The sequence below is a fragment of the Lissotriton vulgaris genome, chromosome 3_1 (assembly GCF_964263255.1).
Source record: "Lissotriton vulgaris chromosome 3_1, aLisVul1.2, whole genome shotgun sequence".
Taxonomy (NCBI): domain Eukaryota; kingdom Metazoa; phylum Chordata; class Amphibia; order Caudata; family Salamandridae; genus Lissotriton; species Lissotriton vulgaris.
Genome location: NC_141689.1, coordinates 1084381137 through 1084408605, shown reverse-complemented (window position 1 = coordinate 1084408605; position 27469 = coordinate 1084381137). Strand labels below are relative to the sequence as shown.

The window sequence follows — 27469 nt, the reverse complement described above, 5'->3', positions numbered from 1 at the left end:
TAAGGGAAAGGGGAGAACGTCTCTAAAAGAGGATCAGGGTAAACAAGTACACTAAGACATGAATAAAGAGTGCTCTGACATTCAACAATGCCAGAATACTATTTTTTGTAACCAATCTAAAAAGACTACAAAATACCACTAAATACAGGATTAAAACCCGCTAAAATGTGATATCGTCATACAAGGCTTAATATGAGCAGGCGGCTGCATGTGGGGCCCACTGGCACTTATTTTTCCAGATCAGAATTTGACCGAGAGCATAAGAGAATAACACAAAAGTGGGACAGATAGAAGAAGAGACAAATGGAAAAACAGAGACAAAGTATGATAACAGGGACTAAAAAGAACCTGCAAGACTGAGATAAAGGTTTAGGGGGTGTCTGACGGTGGATTAAAAAAAGGAAGTGGAATTAAGCCTAGCCAGCCTTGTTATTAGGCACCACCGACATTCGACAGGACCAGCCAAGGTTCCTGAGCACAATTTGGGCCCTGGTGTTTTAGTCTTTTACAAATTAAGCACTGGTTGTGGACAAATGTATCCATGCACTGGTGTGAAGTGAACATGTCTTTTCGTAAGTGAAAGGTTTTCAATAGCTTATCTCCCAAGTTACGTACTACCCTCCATTTCCAGCTCCTTACACCAAATAAAAGTGCCAGGCGTAAACAATTATGCAAAACGTGGTTAATACCAACAGAATGTCAAAGTGGAGCCGCTTCAACAGAAAGAGTGATATAATCACAGAAACAAAAAAGGCTCAGATTTGCTAGTTGATACTCTTGACTTGCTCCAATGTCAAGAGAGCTTCCTTCTGGTGAATGGCATATCTTCTGGTAGGATTATGACTCTGGTAGTGCTTTTCAAACGTAGTGATTGCCCAGCTAGCTTCTCCAGGTCTTCTGCCCACTAATATTACTGGGCTGTGTTGAAGAACCTTTCTGATAAAACGTTGTTGAAAAGATAGCAATCATAAACAAGAAACAGATCTTCTCACCTTGTATAGGGCTTTACAAAAAAACACCAATACCAGCGGTGTAGGTTTCAGCCTACTTTGAGGCATATAGATCCGGACCATTTATGTATGCGTCCAGGGAATTGCTTCTCCTTTAGAAAGCGTGTGCAAAAATTTGAGTAACTTGGTGTCGGGGTTCTAGGGTTCTAGCGTTCTTTCACCTTTTCACAACACTTAACTGAAAGTTGAATGAGCGTCCATGTACCCGACTAGACTCATTTGCCCATTTTGCATTCATATGACGCAAGATTGGCATCCAGGAAGTCCTCGCCATCAGGGCAATTAAGCAGAATGTTGCCCTAAATGTGTCCCACACAGTGCACTCGAAATTAAAATAATTTCTCCCCTAATATTCTCCTTTCATGAGTCCATAATGGGGCCAGTTCATAAAGGCATTTATGGGTATGTGATGTATTACTACAGGAGTATTACTTCGAGTGTTCATTATTGCCTTTATGAATTGGCCCGCAAATATCTATCATAGAGGCCCTATAGTGTTATTGATGTGCAGTTCGGGAGATGAAGGTAGTAGGCTTGTGCTGAAGTAAGCTCTTAGAATTCATGAATGGAAGCCCTTAGCTTAAAGTCCTTAGCCACATAGCCTGCTCTCAGGATGCCCTGGAGAATAAAGGTTCATCATTGAGTGCTTTTAACAAATCTTTTAGTTGAAAACACTATAATATTTTTCTATATTGACAGGAATCGTAAATATTTAATAGATTGATGCAGTTATTACAGCCTACTGCAAAATACATGCTCATCCAAGTTTAGCTTAGAGTCCATGAAATGTATTTATTTAACGTTTTGTCAAAAGACAGACAGGAGGATGATGGCCCTGGTTCTGTCCCTTGAAGGCAGATACATTGCAGCTGCTAAGACCACCCGTCTGAACACTGGCTTCACACTAACCCTGGGAGTAGTTTGCGTAGTAGCGCTACGTGTAGCTATGCGAAGTGCACTTCACACTATGCACGCTACATGTAGCTACGCGAACTGTGTAGTGCAGTAGGGAAAATGCTGTTCGCACTGATTGCACAGTGCCAGATGCTTGTCCGCACTGTGCATTCATTGCAAATGATATCTTGCACAGTGCAAGCGGTCGTTTTCTGCTGCTCAAGTAGATTTGTACTCGAGCAGCAGCTTTCTCAAAGCGGACTGGTAGCTTCTCGTGAGTGGTCACGAGCATACGCGACCATTCGCAATGAGAAACCTGACCTCCCCGCATTGAGAATCTCGCCAGGAGGATTATTTTCCACGCTTGTGATCGGCAACTTGATGTTGCTGATTGTGAATGAGGAAAAAGTCTTGCAGGGATGTTGATTTTGCTCGGTCACGGTCGCCAACTTGACGTTGAGGACCGTGAGCAAGCAAAAAATGCCCGCTACAGGTTTTTGCACTCTACGACGGGCAATTTGCGTAGTGCATAGTAGCGCATACTATGCACGCTCCATGTGCGTAGCATAGTACCACGCCCAGGCCTACTTCACACACACCCCCACCATTCACCACCCGCCCAGCATCCACTGAGTTTAACTTGGTGATGTGTGGGTGACCAGTAGAGGCTGGCTGAAAACTCATCTCTGGTTTCTCCTCTACTAGTTGATAGGGCAAACAGCCTCCAAATGTATCGGCTGGGCAGCTATGCATTTGTGCTGACAGCTCTCCAGAAGAGAACACAGACATTTTCCTTCTACGGCTTTTTTGAGGCAATATTTCCCCCTCACCTGGTGTGGATCTCATGTCTTGTGCATGCCTCTTGGACTTTAGCAGAGTTGTTAACACTTGTTTCCTTCTTCACATGTAGTTTTTTTGTTCATTTTGTTTTACAGTACTGTGTTTTTTACTTCTCGTCTGTGCTTTGCAGTTCAAGAACATATATTACCTGTGACTCACTTTCTTCCTTCAAATACCTTAAATAGTAGCTGATAACTGTGCTACATAAATTAACATAAAATTAATTATACTTTACATATTCACAGTTTATCTATTGTATTTTTCCGACCTGCAAGGAAGCAGATATCTCCTATTTAAATTGTTGTCATATTGATCTCACATTAGGAGCACATTCATGCTACTCTATGGATTGTAAGAAAACTTCTGTGCCCAAGTAAGCAAGGGCTACAACAATCTATAGTGACATATTTTCGCACCTTCGTGTTAGCTGCTTCCTGATTGGACAGATAAGAAAAGGATCATCAACAGAGGGGTAAATGTAATGCAACCGTGGGCATTTTGTTTCCTTAACTGTCAAGTGCCAATAGGAAACATATATATGATAGACACACAAGCAGCCCACACAAAACAGTTGACAACATGCATTGGAGAGAAGACAGCCGGTGGATACCCATTCCTAAAAGTAAAAACAAACACTGGTTAGTTACTAGCATTGCAAGAGCATGTTCGCAGTTATTATTTATATTTGTGCATCTTCCAAGTTAGTCTGCAGCACCTTTCACATAACACAACACTTGTATTCCTTTACTTTCTGTGCTGGAATTTGTATGGACAATAGTATTGTTGATTGAAACTGATTAGGGTAAATATTATTCCTCTCTATTAAAAATGTTTAATTCCCAAGGACACATAGTGACTGGTGTTTTCGAATTTCTGATGTCAGTAGAGCTGGAATGGTTTTCAGAGTGGCGGTGCTGCCTTCAATGTTGCATCACTGAAGTCACCAGGATTGTGAGAAATCCAAGTGTCACACAAAGAGTAGTTATAGCAAATGAGAGAATCCCATTCAGCCGGGAGTGTTATGGCTGTAGTATGTAGCTGGTGGTACATTTTGTAACACACAGTCACAAATATATTACTAAAGCAAGGCGTAGAAGCACACTGCCATTTATAGACGGCACATATTCAATTAAAATGGCCACAAAATCTGCACTTACTTGCAGTTTTACTGATAAGACTATGTAGTACAAAAGCGATAATGTGTGGAAATTGGGTTTAAGCCAATATTTATCATTTGCACATCACCAACTAAAATGTTTTGATTTGTTACAATACTATTAAAATCTTTATTTCCATCACATTTCAGAATTATGAAAAAAAATATTGAGCTTTGTGTGTGCTTTCCTAACTTCTGATATACTTTGAAATATCTGCACAGTTTATTTACACGTCTTTAAATCTTGTGTGGCAGACAAAAACCGACATCCTACATACAGCCTTTCCTTTTATACTATCTATATGCCAGCAAGAATGTCAGTTAGTTCACTTGGCAAACTTCTTTAAATCTGCAGTCAGAGAGAGAAACCAATCTCCATGTTCAAAGAATAAGCAGCTCTTTGTCAAAAGGCATAGCCTGACATTTGACATGTGTTTGAAGCATAGATGATGTGACAAGATAAACATACAATTTACAAGCTTCTTTATTGCTCATTCACCTTCTAAACTGTGGCGGCATCCTTATTTTGGGGATGCTGCACCCCCTGCGTCCTTCTTTCCAGTGCCTGTATATGTCTGAGGTAAGTGTTTATTTTGAGGAGCTGGGTTTTATAAATTCTAGTCATAGCTAGCCTGGCGATAGGGTGTAGTGTGTGCAACCCGCAGCTTTTCCTCCTCAATGACAAAACCAGAGAAGAGGATGTATTTTGTGGGCCCTCACCCAAACCAGTCTGTTGACATGCTTGTTGCACATAGCAGGGTCACTTTTTAGACATTCCCTTATGCAAAGCAACACAAAGTTGATGGCTGGGTTTTTAGAAATGTGAGTGATTAATCTCCTACACTTTGATTCTTCTATATAAGAAAAATGGTAGCTAGCTCTCTCATAGACCATTGCACTCCATCCCATTCTGCCTCTCCATGCAAAGGAGATACCCCTCGCCATAAACACGCTGAGCATTTAGTTTCGGTGTCAATGAGTAGGCGATTGAGTTCAATACTCAACTGCTGAAGACATGTTTCAAAAATGAAATTCTTCAGGTCTCTTCATAACTGCCAATTCCAAAACCGAACCTACTCACATTTGGCCTGGCAAAGCCATTGTTAATTTGAGGTGGTCAACCTTCGCCTTGCTAAGCTTGGTTCTAATCTAAGTTCTATCATTTGTTTAATCAATCTCATAGCATTAAATTGAAACATTAAAGGTATAGCTGTCTTATTTTCCAATCCAAACTTGAGTCAGGGGGTTTACATATTGCATAGTAGCATTGGAGGCAAAGGACATAATTGTGGTATCTGTCATATCTCACACTGTGAGTCCTTGTCCGCTCAAGCATAACCAGGATTGGCCGAGCTTACCCACAGTCACTGCAAAGCCTCTAAAGGTATTCACTGTCACAAGAGGAGTAAATACAAAGTATTCCCATCCTTCTTTATATGCCTGCACAGCTTCTCCTGGAGGCAGGGTTGGAATGGCTGTGTCATAGTGTCACTGGATGCACGTAACAATCCAAGTAACGGATAACCAAAGAACATAACGTGACCGTTGTCCAAGTTATATTGTCAAACCTCACTTCATTATTGGCACACAACAGGAAAGAGAAGCCTAGAATCCCTTCGGTTGACATCTCATTACATGCACGTTCTTCAGATCATGCTGGTCTTTACCCGGTATGTTAGCATTTGATAAAGGTTTGTCTCAACTTCTCCTCAAATATACCCAAAGATAGTTTATTGTGGGCTAGAGTATACTACACCTTCTAAATGACAGCAAACTATGTTAAAAGTTTCATGCCTTTTTGGGTGGGAGTACTTTTGGAAAAGTTCTTAACTGAGGGTAGAGTAAGGTAGAGGTTGTTTATGGATCTGCCATGTGATTTTCTTCAGTAGAACCCAGATAAACCAAGTAGAGAGCCATATATAGGGACTCATTACGATGTCGGTCAGGAAGCATTCCGACTGACACCTTTTTGGAATGCTTTTCGACCGCATCAGTTTCGGGGAGTCTGAGCGACCGATTATGATGGTTCCAAACACTTTTCGATCGGTCTCCCATTGACTTCAATGGGAGCCTGTGTTCCGACCGACAACACAGGCTCCCATTGCAAAAAGGGGTTGTTGCGTAAAACCCTGCACCATGTGGCGGACAACCCAAGGTTCCTGCCACACTGTGTATGGTTTGAAAGAGTGGTCCCATGGGGACCCCCACAGGCCGCAACCAGAGACCTCCGGGTGAAGGGGGGCCTGCTATGGGCCCCCAAAGTTGGTTTTCGACAGCCTTTTTGTGTCAGACAGACTGAGTCGGAACTGCTGTCGGAATGGGACAGTGTAATTGGTCCAGGCACTCTATTAGAGTCTCAGCTTTTATCAGGCACACTGGTGCAGTTCAATTTGATATCTGTCAATTGCCATTCCTATGCTTTATCAAAAATCTGCCTCCTGGTAACAATCAAGCACCACAAATTATTGATACAGGTTGTACTGATCTTAATACCACAATATTTTAAAACAAGATTCAGAACTTCCAATTGACTAAAGAGAGAGTCCCACACATACTATTTGGGAGGCTGTAATATGAGATCTATCTGTCATGAGATCTGAACTGAACTGGCTGACCATCGATGAACAGGTCCACCAGCTTGTTTTGGAAAATGATTATTGGGAAATCCCCAATATACTTCTCAGACCTCTTTCATTTCCACCAAACGCCCAAACTCCCGCTCTGTCGGAAAATTATTCATCCATAAATGTGCCTGCTCAAATCAGCAGATAGATCATTAAAAGAAGAAGGGGTGACACTCTGGAACAATTACCTTTCTTGTTTGCTATCATTTTAACTTGAACATCATTCTTCCTACATTAATGTTTTGTGTATTATTGAAACATCTCAGACAGATGTATTGTCTTAGTCGATATATATGTCTTATTGGTTGATGTATGTAGCAGCTGGGCCCTAAGAACTTGCTTGGCCATTAAAAATAATAAACTAATTATTAAAACAACTTGTCGATTCTTGTTTTTAAAAATATTGCTTCATATTATATTTGATCATTTGAAGCCGAACTTTAAAAGATAATGTCCCATATCATTCCATGACATGGTGTCAGACTACTGAAACATGACAGAGCGACACACCTACTGGAAAGTCACTTACTTGAGAGATCTGTTTGTGTCATGCGGTCTCTTGGATTCTGTGGCATGTGGTCCCTTGCTTTCGTTAGTAACTGTGATCACAAGGTCCATTTTATTGTTAAATGAAGGTACATCGTCTGCATTGCGACTAAAACAAAATGCAACTGCTGGTTAGTGCCCCTTGCATATGTTGATGAAGAGAAGAAATTATGCAACTTGAAATTAAAAGTGTGAATCATTGTTTATTAACACATTAACCTGCAATCATATAGATGGAGTGTAGCAGTGTCATAACATTAGCCCCCGCAGCCCCTGCAATGCGGGGGGGACCCTCAGCTACAGGGGGCAACTCCTGAATGGGTCTGGGGGGGGAGGGGCCTCTGTATACTTAGCTGGGGGGCGCTCAAGTTTCTTACACCACTGAAGTGTAGCTATCATGGGCTCAGGTAGTGACTTTACATAACATTACACACCCGTACATATAATGCCAGACATAGTCATTATATCCAACTGGTATCCGTGTACCTGAGTAACTGTGAGCACAGCTATATGTACATCAACAATTTCAAGATGACATTTTACATTTTGTCAAAACAAATCACAAACAAATATTCACCGACTTATTTGTTTTCATTCCTATTGTATTACACATGTATTTTTGTATACCATATCTCATGTAATTCTTCAATTTAAGCACTTATTCAATGTGTACAACAAAACAACCATGAAGCAAAATATTATTGGAAATCAATGCTGCTTTGACGTCACTCCATCTTCATCCATATGTTGCCCTATGCATTTTGGGACGCAATGGTCCCTTCTTCAGGGAAATCTAGAAAAAATGTAAGCTTCTATAACTATCAATATCTTCCTACCTCACCGTCGGGCAACTTCATGCACTCGCCACAGTCTCAAAAATATGGATGATAAATGAATAGTGATAGGTGTCCACATTACATGCCACTATTCAACAGAGCTGATGTGCAAGTATCCCTTAGAACACCAAAAGCCTGAAATCCCATGGTTCACAGAGGCCACAAGCCTATTAGGACTCTTTCATTTTAAAGTATAAACCCCCAGTGGTTGAAGCATGCTTAAACGAAACCGTGTATTAAAATAAGAGGTTACTCACTTTCAAGATGGAGTCTAATGGTTGCTATCATCTAGACAGCAGTCTCATGAGTGCACATCGGTTAAATGTGTGAGCCTTATCAGTACAAATTCGCTCTTTCTATGCTCACACACCTCACCAAACGTGTAATGCAAGATTTTCTGAATGATTGAGATGTGATAAGCCCATGAGCCATAGTTAGGCTAATGCCCGTGTTACATCTTGCTTATTTCTTGCATTTCACTTGCATAGATTTTCCCCTTGTTTAGCCACTGCATCTGGTAGAATGTATGATGATACCTTGGAATGTTTGGTACCTGACTGCTCTGAGTAGAGGCAGTTGATGGCAGGCTGAGCGAGAGAAGATCTGCTCCTGGTGGAGTTTTTATTATTACATCTATGGATCAATTTATTGTCAACTTAACTTGGATTAACCTACAATAAATCATATCTAATTATACTTACTGGATTCAAGAACTTTAATTGCTACAGCCTGGATACAAACATGTTATGAAGGGACAGCAGTAAAATGATTAGTAATAGGTAGTGTACCAAGGCACTGACCAGATACACCCAGAGACATTCATCAAATGGCAAACCCAACACTTCGAAGCCTTCATCTGGCCTTTTTGTAGCTGTGTATAACTATGATATATGCCGAGGATAAGCAACCATAGATCCAGGTGCGCCCCTCAGATGCTTAAATATATCAAACGTGCCATGGAACGAGCTGCCCTTATGTGCCAGGTACAACCATCATATACCGACATACCAGTGACAAAATTAAATGTTGCTAATTAACCTAATTGCAAATAACTGTATTGTGTCTGTAACTCATGCACCTGGTACTCACTCCAAATCAAGGACAATTATTGATCACTTTAGAAGAATAATATCTGTTATTTGCCACTATATTACGATTTACTTTAGTGTAAAGAGGAATAGTACATTCATTATTGATGTGAATGGCCTACTGAATTCATTAACAGTATTATGTGGACACTCCCACTGTAGAAAAGAGAGATCTTTTTTTCTAAGACTGTATTCTTCATTGCTGATGATGAAACTCTTCTAATGACCAGAACTCTTCTATTCATGTTTGTGTAATGCTCATGAGTGTAATAATAGACCGCACACCAAAACATAGCTTAATATATGGGTATGCAATGTGGCTTTGATAGATCATATTCTATTGTTGATGAAGAAAACCAGAAATGCTTTTGATATAAGCCAAAAATGACTAGTTCCTCCTACCTGCAGGCGTGTTAGACTGTGTTATTCTGTATACAGAAGACATAGTTCGCTGGAATGTTAAATCTATCAACTCCTTTTAAGCAAACTTCATAATTTTGCTAACCATAAGTTGTCTTTGTGGGTTTCTGAGTCCCCATATTAGTATCCAAATAATTGGACCGCATTGATGGAATCACAAACCTGACACAATCCATCAGGAACTGTATACTTTCCATTTAGGTGAAGGTGAGAGAAAGGGGTTTATAATAATACCTACAGCCACGACAGCTCAGTCGACTCTGCTATACTCATTCTTGGACAAATCTGATACACAATGTAAGCTGACCCAACATTTTACTCACTTTGTGGAGCAGTCACTGATTGAGGATTGTTGTTCACTCCCTGATTGCTAAACAATTCTTCCTAGCTGTACAAATGTACATCTGAAAACTCTATCTAAATAGTGTATGCATAATGTCCACTATACTTGAACATCCTAACCATTAGAGTATTTACTGTGTTTAACACGTGCGGTCCTTGCAGGTAAGTGCGTCGGACGGGGTGTGGGGGGGATTCGACAGACGACGATGAGGGAAAATTAAATAAATAATTACTTTTTTTCTCGTCTTCGTCGGTTGAAACGCCCCAACCCCGCCCCACTGCCCTCCGCTCTTAACCTACGCTTGTCGCTGCTGGTGTTTAATATGCACTATGCCTGATCTCCTCCTTCTTCAATAATAAGACCATATAAAGATACATATTCACTATACTTGGCACACTATAATGTTTATCATGTATGTGCTTTTGAATTAACACATTCACAATAATGCACAATCATATAAAAAATGACAATACCTAGCTACATTCTGCACTGACTATCCATGATTACAAATTAAACATGTAATCACAATATATTACTTCCAGCATGGTGCGTATGTCTGTACATCTGACTTTCTCCAGTGGTCAGCCCTTCAAATGGGTCTCAACCTCTTATCAAAGACATGTCTTCATCAAAAAATTAACCCAAGATACATTACAAGCGATAACACCTTTACAGACAAATTAATTTATTTTAAGCGCTAGAGCAATAAACTTAGAAACTGCTATTACTACTTTTGCAATATATGACATTCTACACATTATTGTTGTGGTACTCAAATATGAAACCAACACTGACTTTAGAAAAGCTTAAGCCTTGGTCTTATTGTAGACTATTAGAAGTCACATAGAAATAAAGATCCCTGGAGTACCCGCCTTGGCGATCTAGGATTTCATTTCTGCAATACGGGGTAGGGCTGCCTCTACTGGGGTTGTAAATCATGCTTGCCTTTGCAGTTCCATGTGTGTGTACTCCATATACTATCCTTTAGGGAGTGTTTTGTACTAGTACTGGGTTTATTTATACGGACCATTTTCTTTCAGAAACCTGTTGCCTTTGTTTATTCTCCATTGGTCGATTTCTGCTTCCTGACCCACGTTGAGGGAACATCTCTTGGAGGTCAGGAGTCCAGTGACCTCAAGTAAGGGTTGTGCAGTGTAGATATTCCTTGCTTGGAGTTGTATGTGCCACGGATAGCCCCTCTTAGATCCAAGTTGTGAAAAGTAACATAATGGATTTGATCCTTCATTAGATCAGAGCAAGGACAGGGAGTAAAATTTCTTAATTATGATAATTTAAGGGCCTGGTAGTCAATCTAGATACACAACTCACTCTTCTTTTTGATGGAGAAATGCTGTAGGCAAGTAAGCATAATGAATGAATCTTTTACGTTATTTCCCCAAATAGGTATTTGGGCACTGTTTTCTTTTTTGTTTAAAGCTCATATGCACCCTGCATCATGTTCTAAATTAATTCAGACCCAATGGCTTCCCTGTGATGGGCTCTAGTGCTCTGTTTTGGCCAAATCTTGGAAGGTCTTTTCACATCTTTGTGGGAAGTCAACATGCATTTGTCCTACAGTTATCACCCCAAAACAAATGGGCAAAGCAAAAAGGTCAACCAGGATTTGGAAAATATGTCTGCATAGATTTGCTTCAGAGCAGGAAACTGGGTTGAAACCCCTGTAGCTAGCACATTTCTGTTAAGTTAAAAAAAACTCATACATTTATGGGTTATTCACATTTTACTCTTCCTAGGGGTGCCATCAACAATTCCTTCCTAAGCTGGTCCTGAATCAATCGACAAAGGAATGTCTGAACACAATGTTCAATCCACTCTGTTACATTCAAAAGTATCTTATAAATAGTATGCTGATCAAAAAATGTTATCAACTACTGCTATCATCCAAGCGGAAAGGTTTGGCTGTTCATTAGGCAACCACAATTCAGACAACTCAGGTGCATCCGGTAGTCCATGTCTCTCTTCTAGGGCTCATGCTAAGAGGTGCCAGGCTGCACTTGTCAATACCACAAGCAATCCTAAGGTCAGAGGCGATTCAGATGTAAAAGCCATTTTGAATTGCCTATGCCATAGAGGGATCTGACAGCAATAGGTAAGCTGGAAGGGGTAAAGGTTGGAAGTAAGAACCAGAAAGAACATACAAACCCTAGACTGATTCACAGAGTACACCAAGAACACCTAGATATACCAGCCTTAGGACAAAGCTTAGATGGCAGGCCTATCAGGAATACCCCATGAGAATCATAACATATACAGTGAGAGTCTTGTTCCTTTACTCATCTCCCTGCAGTGCACAAACCAGAGGATAACCAAGGTAAGGTAAGGTAAGGACACACCCAGGCACAGCATGTACAATCCACAGTTGAATGACCCAAGGCTTAGATTGCACAGTCCAAGGTCCCTTTCATATGTTGTGACTATATTCCTTGAAAAGTTGTGGTGGGAATCCAGCAACATGCATGATTTTTCATTCGCTGTGGACTAAGAATATGTACAATGATGTAAAATTGAAATAACTAAACTCTCCTATTTCTGCAGTTCTCGAAGACTGGTTTGTATGTACTGCATGTGAGTGTGCACGACACACTAATAAATAAATAGATACCAGTAAACCTAGGGCAATAGACAGATCTTATTTGGTCCTGAAGAAAGCCACATGGGCCATATGGGGCGAAAAGTGCTAGATCTCGTCTGATGCTGGAGTTACGGGGCGTCTCCTTATGATTCACTTCTGCTTTTAATCATACCAGGGAAGCACTGAGTAATGGGAATCAATAGAGGTACTCACTAGGCATTTCTAACCCTGAGAACTTGTCCCTTACAATAAAGAGCTCCCTTGTTGTCAAGGTTGAATCTTGTCCAGATACAGAAAGTATCTAGATGCCGACTCAATGATGAACAATGCCTCCAAAGTATACAGTGGGTGAGAGTCATTAAAAAAACAAAGTCTCCCTGGGCCAGTTCTAGGAAGCATCATTGACAGACAGGAGGTTGTTTCTTCTTCTTTGCTATATCGTGTGATTGGAAGTGGAGACTGTCTTTTTGGAACACTTCTTCCCCCTTTTTTCATTGTAGTATACAACCAAATACATATACAATTATACACACAAATATTTGCAGAGAGAAACATTGGAGAAACTTTAACACACACTTGATTTGAGATAATGTTCACCTATGGCCATTCAATATAGCTCATAAATGTGCAACAGTTCACTTTCCTCTTTTATCAGATTGTATTGTATTTTATATTGGATTTATATAGCGCTTATCACCCAGGGGTCTCTAAGAGCTTGCCTTGGGAACCCGTCCTGGCTTTTCCCTGTGAGATAACCCCTACAGGGCATCCCCAAGGTGAAAGCCAGGCATCCCGCCGCGGGGGGGCGTTGTGGAGATTAAGCAAGCTTAATGCCCAGAGTTGCAGAGTGTGAACCCATGATTAGGTCAGGCACCGAAGCGAGAATTATCGAGTTCATGGACATTTGAGCTCAAGGCCCTGCCGCGTCGGGAATTGAACCCTGGTCCCGGGTCTGACCTCTGCTTCAGGGTCTGCCTGCTCTAACCAGTGAGCCACACTTCTCTTGTGCTGGGTATTTGGGTTGTGCTGTAGTGCATGTAACCATTAAGTTAGGCATTTGAGATACAGAACATCAAAGTATGTAACTGGTTTGTTCATATGTTATGTTGATTTGTATAGCACACTAATCATCTTAGAGGGTATCCGGACACTTGGACAAGGTGCGTAGGTGTGAGGTCCCAAGGTGCTTATATGAAGAGCAAGATCTTCAGCTTCTTGTGGTACTCAAGAAGTGAGCTGACATGAAGTGAGGCTTTTATGTGTTGAGGGATGTTGTTCTATGTCTTGGGTATGATGTAGGAAAATGAGCGAACTCCGGTTGTTATTTTGAGGATGTGAGGAGTGTGTGCGAGCGAGAGTGAGGCAGAGCATAGGAGTTTGGTGGGTTGGTGAAAGTTTATGTGGCTGTTCAGGTATTCTGGTCCTTTATTGTGAAGGACTTTGTATGTGTGTGTGAGAAGTTTGTGTGCTTATGAAGGGGGAGCAGCTGAAGCTTCCTGAGGTGCACTGTGACGTAGGTGTGGCATGACATGTTTAGCTTGTCGTTTAGGATGAGCCCTAGATTGTTTTGTGGTCTATGGGTGTTGGTCCTAGCTCCGATGACCACACTGTGAAATCCTATGTGGAGGTCTTGTTGCTGAAGGCCAGTACTCCGTTTTGTCGGAGTTGCGCTTCAGGCAATTAGTTCACATCCTGTCTGCTACCATGGTCATGCAGTTGGTGAAGTTGGTTCTGGTGGTGTTTGTTTTTTTCATCAGGGAGAGGATGAGTTGGGTGTCATCGGCGTAGGAGATGACGATGATAACTTGGGATTGGATGATGGTGGCGAGTGGTGTCATTTATATGTTGAAAAGGGTGGGGGTGAGAGACGATTCATGTGGGACACCGTATATTGGTTTCTTGATCTCTGATGTGAAGGGTGACAGCCTGACCCTTTGGGTTCTTCATGTGAGGAAGGAAACATATCCATTTGAGAGCGTATCCTTGTATGCCAATCTCGTGGAGCTAGCGCTTTCTGATGAGGGTGTTGTGGGAGATAGTGTTGAAGGCCATGAAGAGGTTGATCAGGATGAGGGTCGCTGCTTCCCCTCGCTCAAGTGAATGTTTGGATTGCTGTCAGTGACCGTGATAAGTGCTGTTTTGATTATGTGATTTTATCAGAATCCTGACTGTGTGTTATCTAGACGATGGTGAAGTTTGACATAGGTTTGGAGTTGGCTGCTGGAGAACTGGCGGTGGATACAGGGGAAAGCTCCTACTGTGTTGTGAGGCTCAGTGAGGCATCAGTTGGGGGAACAGCGTCCGGGGTCCAGTAACCTAAGTAGTGCTGCAGACTATCGCTAAGCAGTGATACGGCAACTGCACACCACATTGCAGCTGTCATTAAGTAGATCCTGGGGGTTGGAGAGAAGTTTAGGGAGCCATGTCATTTCCTTGTCTGAAGGGAGATGGAAAATATAGTCCTCTTGCTTGACTTATTGTTTTAAAGATATTTTTGCAGGAAAATCAGAAATGTCACTTCCGGTCCATATGGATGATGGAAAATCAGTGATGTCACTTCCTGTGCAGGTGAATGATGGGAATGATGGGAGATCCAGTGATGTCACTTCCTGTGTTGATGGCTTTATGGGAAAAGAAGTCATTGTGCTTGGCTGCTTTTCTTAAAGATGTTTTTGGCAGGAAAACTAGTAATGTCACTTCTTGGCCAGATGGATGATGGGGAAAATTCAGTGATGTCACTTTCTGTGCAGTTGGAAGATGGCACATGCAATGATGTAAATTCCTTGCTGATGGGTCCATGCATGATGATAGGTCCATGGCCTTAGATGTACGGAGGCTTTTGCTGTATTGTTAATGTCTTATTTCAGATGGTGCAGATACTCCACTGGAACATATCACAGCGCAGTGGGTTATGAAAGATATAACACTATTTTGTCAGGTGTATATTTGTCAGCTCAAGAGTTTCAAAGTTGTAAGATTAGTTGCTAAACATTTCAGGGTAGGTGTTGTTATACCAGTCCCCTATAATTCTGAGACTTAAAACCATAATATGTGTCGATTCAAATATGGTGTTTACATGTGAATTCCAGCTTGACCTTTAAATGTAGGAGCCACAAAACTCACAAAACTCACAAAACCTTTGCATGTTTCTCCTAGTCGTTGCCAACCATTGAGACAAGATCGCTAACTATAACTCTGCGCACTAAGGGGTAGATGTATCAAGCCTTTTGCAACTCGCAAAGGCCGAAATTGGCAGAATTTCGGCCTTCCGAATCGCAAAAGGTCTTTTTGCATGTTTTGGCATGCATCAAAAATTCACAAAACAAGAAATAGCAAACATTTGCGATTCCTTATTTTGCCATAGCATTTAAGGAATCGCAATTTTGCGATTCCTTAAATGCTATGTATGTAGCATTTTTGAATTGCGATTTTTGTTTAAGAATTCGCAAATTACCACCAAGTTGTAGTTGATGGTAATTTGCGAAGTCTTTAAAAAATGCACAATTTAGCATTTTTGATGGTGGCATGTGACGCACACACATGCCCATAGGGCATGTATGTGCGCCATATGCACACACATGTACATTTCAGGGGTGCAGCAGGGTGTCTTTGAGACACCCCTGCACCCTTGAAATAATTCTCAAATTGCGATTAGCAAATTGTGAATTCGCAATTTGAGAATTACTTCACAATCATTCCTATGGGCCTTCTGGCCATAGGAATGCATGGGAAATTATTCCTTATTTGCGAATTCGCAAAATGCAAATTCGCAAATAAGGAAGATTAAGGAATCGCAAAAAAATAGCGATTTTTTTCATACATTCCATTTTGCGAATTCTAAATAGCGATTCCTTAAAAATCGCTATTTAGGAATCGCAAAATGGAATCTTGATACATCTGCCCCTTACTATCCAGCTGTCTCTTTTTAATGTACTCAAATAAATCCATATCTCTAATTTATCCTGATGAACATATACCCCTTTTGCCACCTAACGTAACCTCCTCTTGCAGCAGTACGCAGCATCAGCCACTCCAGTCAATAATGCACCGTACTGGCCTGCTACTCTCAACACTGAACATAGCACATTTGCCAGGCATGTTGTCCCACGTGTACAGATAAAAGCCCGGTGTGATATGCTGTATGTAACTTGCGCCTTTTTATAAATATTGACAAAATACTGACTTTGCCAGACGTGATCTCAGCTTGATAAATATACCACTTTAAATATCCCACTGCTGGGTGCTGAAAAGACCCTATTAAACAAAGGTATGTACTGGGGTCTGCCAAAACCCTGTGCAGGGGTGTGTATTGAAAGCGAACTCTGATTGGTCAACTACATTTTTTCTGACTGAGTACCACCCCCTTTAAAAGTTATAATCTGCAGCCCATTCATTTGGTTTATTCGGAAAGCTGTAGCACTCTGCTCTTTAGAAGGCGCTCTTTGAGTCAACAGGTCTTGGATGTGAGGAGCCTATGACGCCTATCTGCACAATGTAATGGCTCAAGGTTTCTAAGACTGAGCAGGGCACTTACCCCAGCACACATACCTTATGGGATGAATTACTCAATTTTAGGGAGGGTAGTAACTAGTTGGGGAACCCTACAGACTTGTGAGGGAAAGACAAAGAGCCTCTATGGTGTACGGCCCTAGTACCTCAATACTGAAGAGTAAAATGCTGAATTTGGTTGAAGGCCCACTTTGGGCATATGCACCTCAAAACACTAGGAGCATAGTGACTTCATTAACACCTTAAGTGCTGCGCCTATTCCAACGGCCGACGGCACCACTACCTCGGGAGTGCTGCCGTCGGCCGTTGGACGTTCCAACTGCACCTGCGCAATGGAACGTTCAGCACTGGAGCTGGACGTTCCATAGCTGCTAAGGTGTTAAACAGCTACAAATGCCAGGTGCAATGGGATGCGTCACTCAATTACGCAATTGTACCTTCCATGCATTAAGTGGAGGAGGGAGCATTGGTGGGTAGGGCATGCCCTTCCATAGCAATGCATAATAGGAACAGAAGATGGATGCAGAGTCCCAGAAATTGCATTGTCGTTCAAGGCAGGGCATTCTCAAGAAGGCATGAGGACAAGGGAATGGGACACATGCCACAGGGATGAACTTTGCCAGAAGGAATATGGACACTTATCAAGATATCAGGATTACAGCTGATCTGGATTTTATGCAATAGTAAATGAGAAACAGGATCCCCAACTGTAAAGACTATTACAACAACAGAGGGCAGTCTAACATATAATATATAAATAAAGTTATGTTCAAAATGTTTCACTATCACCACAACCACAAATAGTTACCTGTTTATCATTCTGTCAATTATTCGATTCACCCATTCTGCTTCAGGGTCCAGGCAGGTCTGCATTCCCTGCTTTAGCGTAGCGCTAGAAATAAAACATCCTTTAGTAAATGGTTCATCCTTGCATGTCATACAACTGGTAAATATACAGCTGATTTGGCAACTTATCAACTCAATTGATAAGATTATTCATGTTTCCTCGACCCATATTTTGCCCTCAGTTAATACCATGTCATGGGCAGTATCAGGAGTATCCCAGCGTTGGATGACGTCACCTTCTGAACCTGAGCGTTCCAAAAAATGGAGCTAGTCAGTTCTTACACTCACCCAAACTAAACCTGAACTGATCTTCCATTACGTGTTGTTCAAAACAGTGCCTTCTTGGAAGTAAATCAGTCCCATGACTGAGGTGTCATTTTAAACAATCTCACATCCATAACCCTCAGGAACCATTAGCCTGCACATGCTGGTTCCCAATATTGAGTTAACAGGCGAAATAGACCATTTCTTATTATTTCATCACATTTCCAGGGTTGATCACTAGACTCGTACTTGTAGGTCACTTTTACATATTTCCTCCAATCTGAAACATTTTAACCCATCTTCTTCAGGTGCGGCTCCTTCGCAATGGCATAGGAGCGCCGCCCCACTGGCTCAGAGACAGCAGGTTAAAAATAAGATGATATACTATATCGTTTTCTTTTTCATTTGCCAGGTCTGAGCCAACGTATGCAGGTAGGAGCGGGCCGGAGCCATGTGAGGTGGGAGGAGGACTGGTTTGTGTACTTTCAAGAGCGCAGGTGTGTTTGACCGACTGTCTCAGGCTGACCAAACACACATGAACACTTAGGTTTCTCCAACAGGGCTGCAGGCTTGAGAAACAGCACAGACTCTCTGTCCAGAGCGGAGCGTCAAACCAGCCCACTCAGGCCAATCCCTGTGCTGCTCTCGAGCAGTGCGGGAATTGCACAAGGCGTCTCTGCTTGCGTTGCAGTGTCAGGAAGCAGCAGAACCCCCGCGCTCCTCCTCCTGCGCTCTCTGACACTACCTCCACCCAGGCCCGGTTCTAGGGGGTGGGCCGGGTGGGCCGGGCGCACCCAAACTTTGGCCTGGCCCACCCAAACATAAACCTTGGCCTGGCAGTGACGTCAGCAAGGCCAGCAGAATATGGCCACTGCAAGTTAAAACGTTCTTCGAACGTTATCTTTCTTTTTGCCGTTTCGTTTTCCTGACCTTCCTGACCCCTTGAGCTGTTTGTTTATCCGATCCGGCTGTGACAGAGTTCGTAAGGAGCAGGTAAGAGAATGTGTGGCTATTGTGTGTTTTAAATCTGTGAGAAAGACATACTTAGAACGCCGTGTTTATTTCATTTACATCGTATGTTTAAATCGTTGGTATCATTCATGAGTGGTTCTGCAAGGATGCAGTTCTTTTTTTTGGTTTGTAGAATTTAAATGCAATAGAACTGTATTTAACGTGGATAGCTCAGTGGGTTACTTGCTTTGTCATAGAGATCCTTTGATTCAGAAGATACAATCCTAACATAGGACAGTGTGATCAAAGACGTGTATACAAACCAGAATGGTACAATTAGATTTTGTTTTTTTTGTATTGCTAGTTAGTTCGAATTTTCCCAGTATTTCATTATTCTAATGTTGCAATACAGAGTTTGGGCAGATATAATTTCTAATCAGTACAGCCAACCACTGGGGTATGCTTTAAATCCTGTGTTTGTGATTCTCCAGACCCAATCCTGTTAATACATATTGCCCAGCAGCATGGATGAGATGTGACTCCTACACCTGGTAATCCACATTAGCTTATGTGACATTCCCTATAGGCTGATTTGGATACTTTTATGAATCATTGTGTCTGCATAATGTGTGTGTGATGTACAGTACTGTGATACCCTACACTACGAGTAGCGCTATACAAGAAATAAAATGCATATGAGAGAGGGGCTATGGAGTGATGATGGGCTCTGTTGGAGGGTGGCAATGAGGGAATCCGAGGGGAACATCATGAGGGGTGGAGATACGGAGTGATGAGGGGCACTGGTGGAAGGGTAGGAAGGGAGTCTGAGGAGGAGATCATGAGGGGGAGTTGCTTGGAGTGATGATGGGCACTGGTGGAGGGTGCTAGGGAGGGACTCTGAGGAGGCGGTCATGAGGGGGGTTGCTTTTGAGGAATGGGCACTGGTGGAGGGTGGTAGGGAGGGAGTCTGAGGAGGCGGTCATGAGGGGGGTTGCTTTGGAGTGATGGGCACTGGTGGAGGGTGGTGGGAAGGGAGTCTGAGGAGGAGGTCATGAGGCAGAGGGGCTTTGGAGGGATGAGGGGCACTGGTGAAGGGTGGTAGGGAGGGAGTCTGAAGAGGAGGTAATGGGGAGGGGCTATGGAGCGCTGAGGGGCACTGGTGGAGGGTGGTAGGGAGGGAGTCTGAGGAGGAGGTCATGAGGGGAAGAGGCTACGAAGAGATGAAAGCCAGTGTTGGAGGATGGCAATGAGGGAATCCGAGGAGGGGGAGGTCATGGGGAGGAGCTAAGGAGAGATGAGGGGCACTGGTGGAGGGTGGTAGTGGGGGAGTCTGGGAGGAGGGTGGCAATGAGGGAATCTGATGAGGTCATGGGGGAGGTGCTTTGGAATGATGAGGGACACTGGTGGAGGGTGGCAGTGAGGGACTCAGGAGGAGGTCAATGGGGGGAGGGGTTATGGAGCGATGAGGGGCACTGGTGGAGGGTATTTGTGTGGGAGTCTGAGGAGGTGGTCATGGGGAGGGGCTTTGGAGTGATGAGGGACACTGGTGGAGGGTGGTAGGGAAGGAGTCTGATGAGGAGGTCATGACTGAAAGGGGCTCAGGAGAGATGAAGTGCACTGTTGGAGGGTGGTAGTAAAGGTGTCTACCGAGTAAGAGGTCAGTGGTGGGACACCAATAAATACTTTCGTACCAGCGCTATAATAGACCCTGTAATGTTTTTGCTTATTTAATTAGCAGTTGTGTCATTAGGGCCACTGTGTAACATATTTTAAAGTGTGTGCTAATTATATTTACTCTTATATTCAGGGTTTTCAGTTGGAAGGTGATTTTACAAATCTTTTTAGTGGGATTATGGAGAATGAAACCAGGTGGTGCCTGATATGGGGCTGGGGACCAAGGTTAGCTGTGAGTTAAGGTGCACGGTAGAGAGATTGTAGAAAATTGACGATCAGGCCTGGAAGGGAGTGTACTGCAGAGTCTGGGGTCAGATGGAGGTATTATTGAAGAGAGATTCTCTCTGAAGGCTGGCAACGAGGCAGGCTGAGTAGTGTTACTTGCTTGATACTCCCACCTCAGAAACCTCCTCTGCCCATCAAAGGGACCTTACATGGGCAGAGGAGTAATCCCCTTCCTCTTTCAAGTGGATTACTACATATTTATAGTATGAGGTAAATTGCAAGTGTTTTGTAACTATAATTGTGGTCGCCAAACAATGATGCATGCAATTGCGGCTCGCTATTAGGAAGGGACGACCCTTGTTAATACCGTCTTGCACAATAGCGTTTGTACATGCGAGCAGGGCAGGGCCACATAGGACCCTGGCTGGGTGGCATACTGACCAATCACAGCGCTGCTTAGAGCATTGTGATTGGCTTAGGGGAGGAAGCCTGGCTGCCTGCTTCCTGTTTTTTTTAATGAATATTATTAAATTGAACCCCTCCCCACTAGACCTCTGCTCGCGACCCCTATTCCTCTCCCCCCACTCCCTCCCGCGAGTCGCGACTGCCGCAGTGGCCCACCCGAATGCACTCTTGGCCCACCCAAATAAAAATTCCTGGAGCCGGGCCTGCCTCCACCCGCCCAACCACATTTTCCTCCACTGCTCTTCGCTGATGATCATAGGCATGGGGAAGATAACTCATAAAGAAGAAACTGAAGCCTCGCATGGGTTTCCTGGGCTGGAAAATGGTGTATAAATATGGATCTCTGAACCATGCCTCTTGCCTGTGGCTACAAGCTCATCAGTTTAATGAGTGAATCTAAGTAATATAAAAAAACAATTGTTCAGTCTTGTTGTAGAGTCTTTATGAGTTCACACGTTCTTGGAATTTGAGATTGTTTTTGTCTCCTGTCCTTTTTTCACACCAAAGGAGGTGTCATTCGGTGTTTTGGGTTTTTGCTTTAGAATTCAGCTACTTACGCAGAGTAACTACTTGTATGAAATGTGAACCCTTTGATAGTCTTGATCATTTATGAAAATGTCCTGCGCAGAGAATGTTGTGTGCATCATCAGGAGCACAATCCATGAAGCAAAATATAACACCTCTACAATTTCGGGGCACCTTAAGAATTCATTCTTACCTACTCCAAGATCTTTCTTAGCCTAGGCTCAATGATCAAGCACTCTACAATTTGTGGCTCAAACTATGCTACATGCCAGGCGTGGCATTTCGCCTAGCATATAGAACAACGTTCCTGGCATACAGGAAGAAAACTCCCTACATGCCCAGGGCACAGATTTTTTTATTTCTCAGATACAACCCTCTGCTTTTGTGGTTTCTAAAAAAGAAAACAAAATGCCAAATGAACAGCAACATGGCGGGACCCTTTCACTCAGGTTTGCCAAAAGTGCATCTGTGGCAAGGGGGATGCAGTTTTGTCTCAAAGATCTTCACCAAAACAGGTGGAGTTCTCCAAGTACTTTAGGGAGTCCTCCTCTGTGGGGGGTGGTGTGGGAGGCGAGGGGGTAGAACTGAAAGTTGTAGGAAGACCTGGAGAGCTAGCAGGCTGCATAACAAGCTAACCTAGAGGTGAAGATACAAATAAAGGTGTATGTGGACCACCAATGTGAACTCACATATTTGGCACCAAGAAACTGAAGTTGGTGCTGGTAACAGCCTCAAACACAAACAATCAGATACAAAGCTATTGACATAGGTGGGGTTCGCCTTCCTACTCTTTGCCAAGGACAGCACCCGGATGTATGGTTCTTTGGGATCTAATACCCTGATGTGATCTCTGTAGATCCTTCTCATGCCAACCCCACTGTCTTTGTCTCTTCCTGTGCCTGCATTTGTGCATTTTTATGTTCGCTTTTGCTGATAAATGCCTGATGCCTGGGTTACTATCGAACAGTGAGCATCTGGATACAGAGACACAAAGACGTGGAACTGTGGAATGGGGAGCTGAAACCCAATAAGATGCTGATTTGCTGACCAGAGGGGAGGCAGAGCTAAATCGAACTGAACCAAACTGTGCGTCTTGCTGAACTGTGGGAGGATTTAAATGTGCTGTGTACTGGGGGGAGGCTAATATGCGTACGCTTTGTTGCCTGTGTGCTGTTCCTAACTATAGTGCCCTCTTTGGCCAATTCACTGTCTTGGGTGCCGGCATGCTGATCCAAATTCTAAATGTCTTTCAATCTAATATTTAGGTATAGTGATTCATGTTTATATTTTGTAACATAGGAGCAGGCTCACTGCCATTTCTCATATGTGAGGTCCTGTTTTGATCTAAAAGGAACTTTTTTTATGAATGATGCATGGAGTTGAAACATTTTGCAGAGAAATTGTATGTTAATGGTAGTTTTTTTCTCAGCATCTGTTAGGGATTTATATCATCTGAATTTTGATCCTCTTCTTCGAAGAATTCAGACATTGTTTTCACGTTGGAACTCTCTACCGTTATCTATTTTAGGCCTGGTGGCTTTAATTAAAATGTCTATTCTTCCCCTGTTTAACACTTTCCGTTCTCATGACGAGCTCAGCTCGTCATGAGGCACGGTTGCGCTGTGCTCATGGCGAGCTGAGCTTGTCATGAACGTTGGAACGTTCGCATGCGGGGATAATTTCCCCGCTGTGCTAAACGTTCGAAAACGGGGGAGGTCATGACGAGCACAGCGCCGCCGTGAAGCGTGACGAGCCAAGCTCGTCACAAGCACGGCGCCGCCGCCTGCGGCCCAGCCCCCCCCCCCGCACAACAGGCGAAAAAGCCCAGCAGCGAAGGAGTTAATTTTTTGTTTTCAACTATTTCATGTTTTTTGCCAGGCTCTTTCTTTACTTGAGTAGAAAATGTAGAATCTATGTTTACTGCCTTTATTTGGGCAGAGAAAACACCTCGTATTGCACTTAGCACTTTAGCGGAGGATCTAGACCAGGGAGGGCTCGCCCTGCCAAATCTCAGGGATTATTATAATACATATAGTGCACAGTATTTATCTAGATTTAAATTTCAACTTCAAACAAAAATATCATTCATAAATACTTTTATTGTTTGAATGTGCAAAGAAAATCTGATTCATGCTCCTCTGCAGATTTTTAAATCTCCCAAATTAGTTCACTATAATTCTCTACAGTAGTTTTAAAAAAAACATCAGGCTCTGTTCAAAAGATATTCTATCCTCGTGAATAATTCAACAACCTTATTATCAAGCATTCTCCCACTGGCTAGTATTACACAATGTGTGGATCTTGCTGTTAATTGGGCTGCGGTAGGGTTTTTGAAAGTTACAGATTTCCTGAGAAATGGGAAATGGATTAGCCTGGGGAAATGTCTCAGTTAATTACTAGAAATTTAATTCTATTAGGGTCATACAACATAGTGTAAAAATTCCTTGTTCAATTGGATATTTCTCATTTAGACCAACAAAACCAATTAATAAATGAATTGTTAGTTGTAGTACCTGATAGAAAACCGGGGGTATGGAAGCGTCATCTTGCCCAAAGTAGGAAATTGGATCTTAGGCAAAAGGCGATTAAAAAATGGCTGCATCAGGAAAATCAGGTTATGCTCTTTAATGTTTGGTCAATGGTCAATAAATTTAATTTTAGCACATTACGAGGGTGAATTGGCGCAGAATGTTATTTTTTAGTAAGTGGTTACTCTACAGAACACCTTTTTCTATTTTTAAAATGTATCCTAATCACTCTCCGCATTGCTTTAGATGTATTTATCATTCTCCAGCTAATTGGTCACATGTCATGTTTCACTGTGCCAAGATTTCTAAATTTTGGGAAGAGATTTTTAGCTATCTTCAGATTGAATGTGGTATTAGGATCGCAGTGAATGAGAAATTAATTGTGTACAGTGTTGATCCTGATCTTTCTTTCCCTGACCAGATGGCTAAATTGTTATATATCGCTATGGCAGTGGCTAGATCTTTTCTGTTACAACAATGGCGTACAGAGCAGATTCCACATATATATGAATGGTTACATAAGATGAAAAGGGTTACAAGTAGTGAGCAGACTTTCTCTCTATGAATGGGGGGTATTAAAAAATTTGATAAGATCTGGGGGCATTTTGTGACTAAATTAGAGAGTCATTTTTGTTATATGTACACATTACAGGCTTATATTGTGATGCTAATTAATTCCCTGTTTTTGGATTACTTGAGGTATGGTATATGGTCTATCTATTAGGCTTGTGTAAATGTTTTTTATGCTAAAAGAGTTTAGAAATGTCAATAGGCTGTATATTATTTATAATTTTGTATTGCTATGAAGGGCTTCAATAAGAAATTTAAATTAATTTTTTTTAAAAATCCTCTGCGAAATGCCTGTAATAGACTCCCTATATGTATTAAAATATAAAGGACATGGTATTTAAAACAATCTATGTTTAAAAAATCATTCAAAGTTATCGGGACAGAACTGTGTGGAGAATAGAGCCGGATCTATCAGCCTTCTGAAAGGCTGGGGCCCTGGCCGAGCACCCAGTTTGACCATGCCTTAAAACGTCTCTGTTCCAGTCAAATTCGCGCTATATAAAACTCGAGAAAAAAAAGTAGGGTCTGATTCATGAAGGTAAACTTACGCTTTTGTGTATGTATATAATTGTTTGTTGTTCATAAAGGGATTTATTAGTAGTATCTTTATGAGTGTGGAGTCTCTACAGATAAAAAGGCAGTTCTCGTAAATCCCCGTTTGAATATCAAACAATTGGTTACTCACACGAAATTGTAAGTCTACCTTTGTGAATCCCTGAGTGTTTTTTGCTACCTACCTACCTACTATGCTCCATTCACAAATTTGTTTAAGTATTCACTGCAAATACTGTGTTCATCGTTTTGTATATTTGATAATAAAAGGTAAAACATTGAACACAACACAGAGCATTCTCCCAATTTCCCATTTGTGACAAACGTTGGCGAAGGGATAGAAGTCGCAGAGAAACACGCTGATCTCACAATAAACTGGAAGATATCACACTTCAGGAGATTTTCTTCATCAGATGTTAAGCAAGAACCACTACTTGTCAGCAGTCAGAAACTGGCTGGTGGTCCAGGAGTCAGCACAAGGGCAGCTCAGGGTGCAGGAATCTGCAAAGGTGACCACACAGCCCAAACTCTACTTGATCACTTGTGAACTGACTATATGGAAAGTGGGGGCAGGTTATTAGGGCAATGCTGGATTTGTAAAGAAAAAGAAAAAAAGTGTCAGGGCTCTATTCAGCAGGCAACGTCCGCAAATACTGCCCATTGCCAATGTCAATTACAGCAACAGCATAACTAATAAGTCAAACTCCTACAAGTGTGACAATTCTGGCATTTCCAGGATTACCAAAGTTAAAGAAATGGCTTTGGCAACAGGTATTAGTTATTCTTGATATATATTAAATTATTATACTACAATTGTGCTAATCTCTGAAGTCAAAAAACAGCACCACCATGTGGCAGACTGTCATCAGTACTGGTGCCAAGCACCGGAAACTACCGGCTCAAATTAAGCACTGGGTTGTGGGAAGGTTGAGAAGGTGAGAGAACCTGAGAGGCAGATGCCTAGAATGCAGACAGGAATGATGGGGCAAGTAGTGGTCTTAACCAAATTGATTCCCCTTCTAGGAGGGTGAACTGACAAGAATTGATGAGTCAGTGGCCGAGAACACGCCACACACTGCTGGGAAAAATCTAACCGGAGGTAATAGCTGTAAGCAAATAGGCATCTATCCAGGACCTTGCTTGGAAGTTAATGTGTCCATGTGGAAATGACAAAATGACATCCATTATCTTTAGTACCAGCAATCAGCCATCGTAATTACACACCTGTTCTGCAAGATAGCCTCACGAACTAATTAAGTGTAGATAAGGCTAAGATTCAGAAATGAACGTTGAACCGACCCAGAGCTATGGTCCTTACTGCATAGTAAATGAACAATGCTTTGTGAGTAGTGCTGTGAGCATTCCTAGCAATGACGTCAGCAATAAATTAAGATAGGTGAGCAATACGGTAGTGGAAGAACCTGTGCTACTACGTCAAACACCAACTATTTCCCAGTTCCTTAGAACCTTTTTGTGTGCCACATTCTTCGAGAAATTTGAATAAAAATTATCCTGTTTCCTTTCAGTTCCTCCATCCTTCCTTTTTCTCAAGAAACAGAATACTGTGATCAAAGTATCGAAAAATCCCACATCTAGCCATTTAAGGAAGGCATCTATAGTTTTGAAAGTGGTGTATGACGCGCACAGTTATTTCTCTGGAAGAAGCAGCTGCTTGGAATGCATGTCTGCCTTTGATCCCCTGAGCCTCAGGTGTGTCAGGGCTGGGAGTATGTCTCTTGTAATGTATTACCTCTTCCACACATTTCATTCAGTACTTTCTACTTGAAGGTGCAAGCTGTATATAAAGATTTTTTTAATAATGCCCCAATAAAACTACATACGTTATAAAAAACATTAGGAACTACCAAAAAGCAAGAGCTAAAGATACTCTTCAAAAAAGGTGGTTTGTGTTTCATCTCTAAGCCCTTGCCTATTGTCACGCCTGTCACTAAATGGCTAACACTCAAAATGCTATTAAATGTTTTGATATTTAGAAACATGCTGCTTGCT

At 42.1% G+C, this 27469-nt stretch overlaps 1 protein-coding gene across 2 annotated transcripts in view; it reads right to left on the bottom strand.

Annotated features, from left to right (window-relative positions):
• Positions 1–238: 238 nt before the first annotated feature.
• Positions 239–27469, bottom strand: part of LOC147727453 (growth-regulated alpha protein-like) — a 68041-nt gene continuing 40810 nt past the window's right edge. For both annotated transcript variants that reach the window (XM_086961527.1, XM_086961526.1), the window contains exons 3-5: positions 17668–17751; positions 7054–7179; positions 239–3360 (exon numbers count right to left, since the gene is read on the bottom strand). In XM_086961527.1, coding sequence (XP_086817653.1) covers positions 3258–3360; positions 7054–7179; positions 17668–17751 — 313 coding nt within the window. In that variant the 3' untranslated portion in view covers positions 239–3257. The remainder of the gene's footprint in view (positions 3361–7053; positions 7180–17667; positions 17752–27469) is intronic.